Source organism: Oreochromis niloticus, linkage group LG8 (assembly GCF_001858045.2).
Source record: "Oreochromis niloticus isolate F11D_XX linkage group LG8, O_niloticus_UMD_NMBU, whole genome shotgun sequence".
Lineage (NCBI taxonomy): Eukaryota > Metazoa > Chordata > Actinopteri > Cichliformes > Cichlidae > Oreochromis > Oreochromis niloticus.
In genome coordinates this window covers 21,428,310-21,437,247 of record NC_031973.2, presented here as the reverse complement: position 1 = coordinate 21,437,247, position 8,938 = coordinate 21,428,310, and the positions used below count along the sequence as shown (strand labels likewise).

Genomic DNA, 8,938 nt, shown 5'->3' with positions numbered 1-8,938 from the left:
ATCAAACAGTGGCAGTTGACAGATGACAGATACACATATCAATAGTATCGATATCAACACGGTATTGGATCGATACATGATAACATCGATACCTTGTTTCTATCCTCTAAATTCAGTATGCAGCCCACTGAACTGCATTAAATAAAATATTTTTTCTTTTTCTTGGGGGCGGGTTTGAAAAAGTATACCTCAAACATGCACTATGAGAAATGTCTGATCCTTTTTATGCTGTAATGTCTATTCGATTTATAGACCATATCACAATTAAACAACAGAAGCTGACTTAAACTGCTTCTATATTTACATTTTAGATCACAAAAAGCCCAGTTTCAAAATACACGAAGAGCTAAAAGGTGTGTTTTGTTGTATTAACTAATTATTGTGGAAAGTAAAACTCACAGTCATTTAATGGTGATTAAAATGTGTTCAGAATTTGAAAAATTGATGATGATTCATCTGGTAAATCATGCAGCACTGCTCTCCCATAAGCTGCCATCATAGGTTAGAAGTATCGGTATCTGTATTGCAATATTGGCTCTGTATTTACTCGATATGTTGATCGATATCAACATTTCCAGTAACACACATCAGGTTAAAGCCAGATTCAATTAAACAGTGTCCTTTTCAAACTTGACAGCACCACAGTATCAGCTGTAATTTAAAAAGCTACGTGAAGCGTGAGCTTATCAGTTAACTGCTGCTTTCTTTGCAGGTGCAAACTGCACGCGGGACCTGTGGCGCGCCTCTTTCAGCGCCGGCGGGGATGCTGTGTGTGAGGCGCGCGCAGGAGGTGGGGGTGGGGGTGTCACAATTTTAGCCTGCTTCCTAGAATAAAGACAAACAGGAAACCACTAAACTGACCTTATTGCACCGCAGTCTGCGTGCACCAACCCCACTCGTGTCCTGACAGTCATTGCTGAGGCCGTCTTTAGAGAGAGACAGAGAGAGAGAGAGAGACCTGAAGTAAAGGCGAGAAGCCAGGATATACAGCCAACCAATCAGAAATCACTCCCCCAGAACGCATTTAAAGGGATAGTGGGCAGTCCCTGGAGATTTTTCGAAGACTTATTTCACAACCCCTACACCTCCTCACGTCTTTGACCTCCCACGGACACTCCAGTAGAGCCGAGCGGTCGAATCGGTAGCATGGATCTGTCCTAAGTGCCGCCTCTCTTCTGTGTGTTATGTTTTTTGTTTTTTTTGCCTCCATGTGAGCTTGCCTCGGCTGCTGGATGCTCTTCGCCCCACCCTCCCCGCCGCACTTGTTGCGCAGAGAGTGGATGCGCCGCTGAGTCCTTGGAGAGGAGAGGCAGGGACTCACTGCAACAGGTGCACACACGGAGCATCTCCTCCAGCGAGGCTACATCGCAGGTAGGTCAAACGGGCATCTTTAGCACATTTATTCATCGCATTCTGAGTGTTATGCTCGCAAATATCTAATTGCTGATTATCCATTCGACACCTTTACGCGAGGCACGGTTTGATCCGTTTATCTGACCGTGTTTGCGCTCTTTTCCTTTACTTTTCCTCTCGCCTTGAGACAGCGCTGAACTTTAAATGCCAGTTTTAAGGAGCCTCTGACAGTCTTCAGCCTCTGCCGCGTGTACAAAGCCAGGATGCCGGTGTTGACGAGCCCCGACATCGCCAACAAGTTTAAGGAGAGATGGCTGGCGGCTTACCCGGAGGATCACGTCTCTGGGTCTGAGTCTGCCCCCCTTGACGACAGCCTCACCAGCCTCCATTGGCTCCAGAATTTCTCCATCCTCAGCGCAGACCCGGAGCGTCCCAGCGGCGCGGGACTCGAGTGTCCGTCCTCGCAGCAGCACCTCTTCATCAAACGACTCGGCTTCCCCGGACCGGGCACCGACTCTCCTTCCAGCCCTCCAGCCGGGGACACCGCCGCAACCGGGATGCCTCTGTACCTCGGGAGCCCCGTCACCTCTGGCAGCGACTCCACCGCGGCGGCTCCGCGGTTTGCCAGCGGTGCGCACCCCACGCCAGGCTACCCGCAGATCCCGATTCAGCCAAGCCCGCCGGTGGAGATCGACTACAAAACCAACCCCAAAGTCAAGCCGCCCTATTCCTACGCCTCTCTCATCTGCATGGCCATGCAGGCCAGCAAGCAGCCCAAAGTGACTCTGTCCACCATTTATAACTGGATCACGGAGAATTTCTGCTACTACAGACACGCGGAGCCCAGCTGGCAGGTAACAGAGACCGGATAACTCTTCTTCTATTATTTATGAATCTGCTAAATGGTGGAGTGAGGGAGAGAAGGGCCAGCAATTTGACTTCAGTGTCACCACCACACACGGCATATTCAGGCCACAGGAGATCAGACGAGGCCTTTCTTTTATCAGTGTGGGGGGGAAACTTAAATTATAATAATTGAAAACCTCAGACCTCCCCCCCTTCTCTGTCTCTTTGCAGGATTAGTGTCTCATTTCTGCCTTTGATGAGTTCCATGACAAGTGTTTTTAATCCATCTGAAATTTCCATCCTCCTAGAGAGTGCTCTTCGCAGGGTTTTTGTCTGAAGGGAACGGTGATGGGGTGGAGAAAGCACTCCAATCTGTGTGTGTGTGTCTGTGTGTGTGCGTGCGTGTTAATGAGGGCTCCTGAGAGAGATGGCAGCTAAGCACAGCTGATCATGTTTGAAATGCACAGAGCTGCCTGTTACTAGAAAGCCTCATTAGGTACATTTGCTTCCCCATACAAACAACAACAATGCCCACCCCCACCGCCCCACCTCCCCAACACCCACCTGCCCATCTCCCTCTCAAAGTGGCATATTCAGTTTCTTTTTTGCATGACTGACTTAAATTTGCTCAAAGCCGGTGGGGTCCACGCTAAATCACGTTGTGTTCCTGTGTGTGTGTTACAGAACTCGATTCGTCACAACCTGTCCCTCAACAAGTGTTTCAAGAAGGTCCCCAGACAGAAGGACGAGCCAGGGAAGGGAGGCTTCTGGCAGATTGATCCTCAGTATGCTGACATGTTTGTCAATGGCATCTTCAAGCGCAGGAGGATGTCTGCCAACCACTACAGCAGTGGCAGCGGAACCAGCGGCAGTGCCCACAGGCAGAGCAAACTAGTTCAGAATTACCACGCCAGCCAAAACAGCTGCCCCTACCAGGGCGCGGGAGGCAAACGGAAGCACCTGCCCTCAAAAAACAGCAACAGTAAGGTTATGAGGGCCACGGAGTCCCCTCTGCTAGCCACAGAGGCCAACAATGCAGACGTCCTGAGAGGGGACTTTGACCTGTCCTCCGTGTTTGACGACGTCCTCGGCGGTAGCTGCAGCACCTTCGAAGATCTGGACATCAACACGGCGCTGAGCTCCCTGGGCTGCGAGATGGAGCTCGCTGGGCCGGGCAAGCAGGGGAGGTGGTGTGGAGGAGTGGACGTTATGGGTCAGAGCCAGCACATGAACCTCCATCACCAATCCTACGGCTACATGGACCTAAGCGCTGCTTCCATGGAGTGTACGGTCAGCATGGGAGAGCTCCACGTGCCTCACGCAAATCCGCAGCCACAGCAGCAACAGCTGGACCCAGATCACTTGCTCCAGAGCCACCACCAACACCACCACCACCATCAGCTGCAGCTGCAGCATTTCGACGAGCCCTCCATGCTCTTCCCGGAGCAGCCAGAAGAAGCGATGCTGCAAACGTGGGAGGAGATAAAAGAGGAGGCACAGGCCATTCCTCTGACTCTGGATCAGGGCTTCGGCCTGTGCGAGGGCTTCTTCACAGAGATGCAGCCATGGGAACGAGTGGAGAGCTACCTGTGACCTTTGACCCTAACCACACTGACTTCTGTTTGATTTTTTTGTTGATTTTTTTTTTTTTTTTACATTCAATGACCTCTCTGATTGCTGGTCCATGTGGTCTGTATTATCTTTAAGGATAAAAGTTAGAGCTACAGCCCCATTTTACAATCATATCCCACCCCTCAGTTCTACTGCAGTGCACTCTGCATTTTTAATTTGTCACTTTTTCTTCCCTTAAAAAGACTTTAAAGCTTGTTGGATGATTATTGATCATTACCTGGCATAGACTTCCATTGTCTTCCCTGTCAGGGAGCAGCGTGCAGCACGACGCAGCACTGATACTCAAACAATCAGAGAACTGACAAAAAGAACAGAAAGACTTTTACGTACCAAATTCAATTTTCAGATGTACTCATATCACAGCGTAGAAGGAACAGAAGGAGGAAGGATGATGAAGAAGAGACAAATTCTCACCCTTTAAGTTGGATTTGGTGGAGGTTGAATACGAGGATGAGCGCTGAACCCGGCCGGACTGCAGCTGCTCGTCCCTCTGAGCTTATTGAGAAAGCACTGTCACTACAGGACTGACATACTGGATTCTATTGTGCTACATTAGCATTAACTCTTTTTTTTAACTAACATGCAGTGAAATCAGCCATTCATCTCAATTGTTGATGTTGTGTGATGATGAAGGATGAAGGAGCAAAAATGGAGACAGAAGGAAAAAAATATATATCGTTGTAAGAGATTAGAACTCATTCGTTTAAGATGCTGTTATATAGTCAATTTAATATATATATATATATATATATATCTATATATACATATAGATATATAAGTATATAGCATGAAGCTAGGCAAGCTCATTTGCCATTTGTCTACAGTTATGTATTGCAATGCTAAAACCGGAGCAGATGGTGGGGTCATGAAATGGAACATTATGCACTTTGATAGGCAGCAATTTTTAGGAAAGAAAGACAGCTTATGTTCAAGATGTTTAGTTTAATTTTTTACGGTATTAAAGTCATACTTTCAAACGTTTACTGACCACATGATTAAAACAATGCGCATGTGTTGCAAATGAACTCGACACTGCAATAATTCAAACTGGCAAGAGTTTGTTTGTTGTTCTCCTTTCCTTCATATATATATATGTATATATCTATATATATATATCTATATATATATATATATATATATATAATAGCAGGATTTTTTATAAAACAATATTCCGCCAAATTTGTTGATATGCAGCTTATTAGAGTTTCTGTGACGATTAACCCATCCCACCACTACCGGGCCGTCTCTGTTATTAAAAATCAGCCAAGCCGCCATTTTTGAAAGGCTGCCAAGCACATACGGTGAAGAGGCCGCCTACCACCAGGATTAAAATGGATGTAGCATTTGTTGTGCTTCAGTTCTGTTGCGCCACATTTGGCAGAGTTGCAGCTGAGATTGTTTTAGGGAGCAGATTTAATAACATCAGTGTCACTGGCATTGTTAGAACGCTGGTATTTGCTTTCTAATGTACTTTTTTTTTTTATATCAGGTGGGAACGAACACATTGTGCTGAAGATTTTCAAATCAGTCTTTAGCCTGATGATAGAGGCGTACGGACTCGCTGTACTTCTCAATTTTTCCCAAGTGTCTCATCTCTTGTGCCCTCACAGCACATGGATCTTTTGTGAGAAGATTTGGAGATAACTTGGAGTTTTCTCAGAGTTCTGTTTTCTATCACAGGGTGATGGATTCTTTTGACCTTATTGATTACATTAGTGTAGGTTTTACTTTTCTTTAATTTGTGAGGTTTGTTTAAAAGAAATCCGATCAGAAATCTTGGAGGAGGGTTTAGGGACAGATGCATAAATTCATCAGTTAATGGCCAGACTTTCTTATTGTATCATTATGGTGGGTGACATGACCTCTTTAATCTTACCATGTTATTTCATTTGTACCTTTTTTAAGCTGTTTGAAAATGCAATCATGCCTTAATGCAATAAATGGTGTCAATTAAAGAAATCATCCTTTACTTGAAATATCTTAAAACACCTACATGTGGTGGTGAGCAACATAGCAGGGTGGTCAGGATTATTGTTTGAGTTAAAGGTGTGTGTGTGTACATGTGTGTGTGTGTGCGTGCAATCAACAGATAAAAGGTCTATCAGGGTTTATCATTAATCAGTCCAGACAGGCCTGCACTTGCCTGGCATTTGAAACATACGCAGGTAGATATAATAGCATGAACACCTGTACAGCAAACATAAGACAATAGCTCATTCAACCTTTAGACTCACACTTTTTAAACAATTGTGTTAAAAGTGTGTTTACAACCTTTTTTCACATAATATTCAAAAAGACATTCATTTTGCTGAGTAGCTAACGGCACTGCGGTTTTAACTCTAAATGAGGTTGAAGAGGATACAAATTAATAACAACATGATAGCAAAACCTTCTGGGAGGCAGCTGCCAGTAACCCATGAAGCTGACCATGTTTTGCATTTAGTTTTGAGTGTTTGCTTGCTTTTTTTCAGTATGCAATAATCAAGCAAAAAATCTGCAGTGTGGTCATAGGATGAACAGGGGTCAAGCTCTATCTTACAATCTAGGAACTATTGGTCATGTTATTGAAATGCAAAAAACCCCAAACAGGCCAAAAAAAACCTAATATGTTTGGTCATAAAAGTGGCAAATTATCAGTTTTATGAACAAAAACTATTATGACATCCCCATAAATTTAAAAAAGTATGTTTACATCATTTGCACTCACTGCAGAGAAGCACCTTGCTAGTCCCTGGTTGGTCCCCTTTTGCCTTCAGAACTGTTTTAATTGTTCATCGATTGAACAAGGTGCTGGAAACATTTCTCAGAGTTTTTATTCCTTATTGACAAAAGTTCCACCACATTCCAAAGGTGCTCTAATGGACTGGGATCTGCTGACTGTGGAGGACATTTGAGTAGAGTGAACTATTTGTCAAGTTCAAGGAACCAGTCTGAGGTCATAAAACAATGGACATGGTCAACAACAATATTCAGTTAGGTTGCTGCATTTACAAGTTAGTACTAAGAGGCCTAACGTGTGCCAAGAAAATAAACTCCCACAGCACTGCACTACTGCCACCAGTCTGAACACTTGATACAAGGTAGGAGAGATTCATGCTTTCATGTTGTTTACACCATACAGGGAGTGCAGAATTATTAGGCAAATGAGTATTTTGTCCACATCATCCTCTTCATGCATGTTGTCTTACTCCAAGCTGTATAGGCTCGAAAGCCTACTACCAATTAAGCATATTAGGTGATGTGCATCTCTGTAATGAGAAGGGGTGTGGTCTAATGACATCAACACCCTATATCAGGTGTGCATAATTATTAGGCAACTTCCTTTCCTTTGGCAAAATGGGTCAAAAGAAGGACTTGACAGGCTCAGAAAAGTCAAAAATAGTGAGATATCTTGCAGAGGGATGCAGCAGTCTTAAAATTGCAAAGCTTCTGAAGCGTGATCATCGAACAATCAAGCGTTTCATTCAAAATAGTCAACAGGGTCGCAAGAAGCATGTGGAAAAACCAAGGCGCAAAATAACTGCCCATGAACTGAGAAAAGTCAAGCGTGCAGCTGCCAAGATGCCACTTGCCACCAGTTTGGCCATATTTCAGAGCTGCAACATCACTGGAGTGCCCAAAAGCACAAGGTGTGCAATACTCAGAGACATGGCCAAGGTAAGAAAGGCTGAAAGACGACCACCACTGAACAAGACGCACAAGCTGAAACGTCAAGACTGGGCCAAGAAATATCTCAAGACTGATTTTTCTAAGGTTTTATGGACTGATGAAATGAGAGTGAGTCTTGATGGGCCAGATGGATGGGCCCGTGGCTGGATTGGTAAAGGGCAGAGAGCTCCAGTCCCACTCAGACGCCAGCAAGGTGGAGGTGGAGTACTGGTTTGGGCTGGTATCATCAAAGATGAGCTTGTGGGGCCTTTTCGGGTTGAGGATGGAGTCAAGCTCAACTCCCAGTCCTACTGCCAGTTTCTGGAAAACACCTTCTTCAAGCAGTGGTACAGGAAGAAGTCTGCATCCTTCAAGAAAAACATGATTTTCATGCAGGACAATGCTCCATCACACGCGTCCAAGTACTCCACAGCGTGGCTGGCAAGAAAGGGTATAAAAGAAGAAAAACTAATGACATGGCCTCCTTGTTCACCTGATCTGAACCCCATTGAGAACCTGTGGTCCATCATCAAATGTGAGATTTACAAGGAGGGAAAACAGTACACCTCTCTGAACAGTGTCTGGGAGGCTGTGGTTGCTGCTGCACGCAATGTTGATGGTGAACCGATCAAAACACTGACAGAATCCATGGATGGCAGGCTTTTGAGTGTCCTTGCAAAGAAAGGTGGCTATATTGGTCGCTGATTTGTTTTTGTTTTGTTTTTGAATGTCAGAAATGTATATTTGTGAATGTGGAGATGTTATATTGGTTTCACTGGTAAAAATAAATAATTGAAATGGGTATATATTTGTTTTTTGTTAAGTTGCCTAATAATTATGCACAGTAATAGTCACCTGCACACACAGATATCCCCCTAAAATAGCTAAAACTAAAAACAAACTAAAAACTACTTCCAAAAACATTCAGCTTTGATATTAATGAGTTTTTTGGGTTCATTGAGAACATGGTTGTTGTTCAATAATAAAATTATTCCTCAAAAATACAACTTGCCCAATAATTCTGTACTCCCTGTATTTTCCATCTAACATAATCGACTCATCAGACCAGGTAACACAATTTCCAATCATCTGTTGTCCAATTTTGGTGAGCCAGTTCTAATTGTAGCCCAGGTTTCCTGATCTTAGCTGACAGAAAGTGTAGCCCATCTGCTTTCAAGGTTTGACATGTTTGGAGATGTTCTTCCGCCTACTTGATTTGTAGGAAGTGGTTATTTGAGTTACTGCTGCTTTCCTGTTAGCTTGAAGCAGTCCAGCCATTTCCCTTTGACCTCTGGCATCAATAAGGCATTTTTGCCCACAGAACTGCCGCTCACTGGACATTTATACTTTTTTGGACCATTCTGTGTAAATCCTAGAGATGGTTGATCAGCTGACACCAACAACCAAGTCACATTCAAAGTCACTAAAATCACCTTTGTTTATCATTCTGATTCTTGAC

General features: G+C 44.2%; 1 protein-coding gene across 1 annotated transcript; it reads left to right on the top strand.

The window, feature by feature from the left end:
- The first annotated feature begins 458 nt into the window (after positions 1–458).
- On the top strand, positions 459–4,878 carry foxj1b (forkhead box J1b). Its single transcript, XM_003438711.5, has 3 exons — positions 459–1,371; positions 1,545–2,207; positions 2,884–4,878. Exons 2-3 carry the CDS (start codon positions 1,617–1,619, stop codon positions 3,790–3,792), a joined length of 1,500 nt encoding a protein of 499 aa, XP_003438759.1. The 5' UTR covers positions 459–1,371; positions 1,545–1,616; the 3' UTR covers positions 3,793–4,878.
- The last annotated feature ends 4,060 nt before the right edge of the window (positions 4,879–8,938 follow it).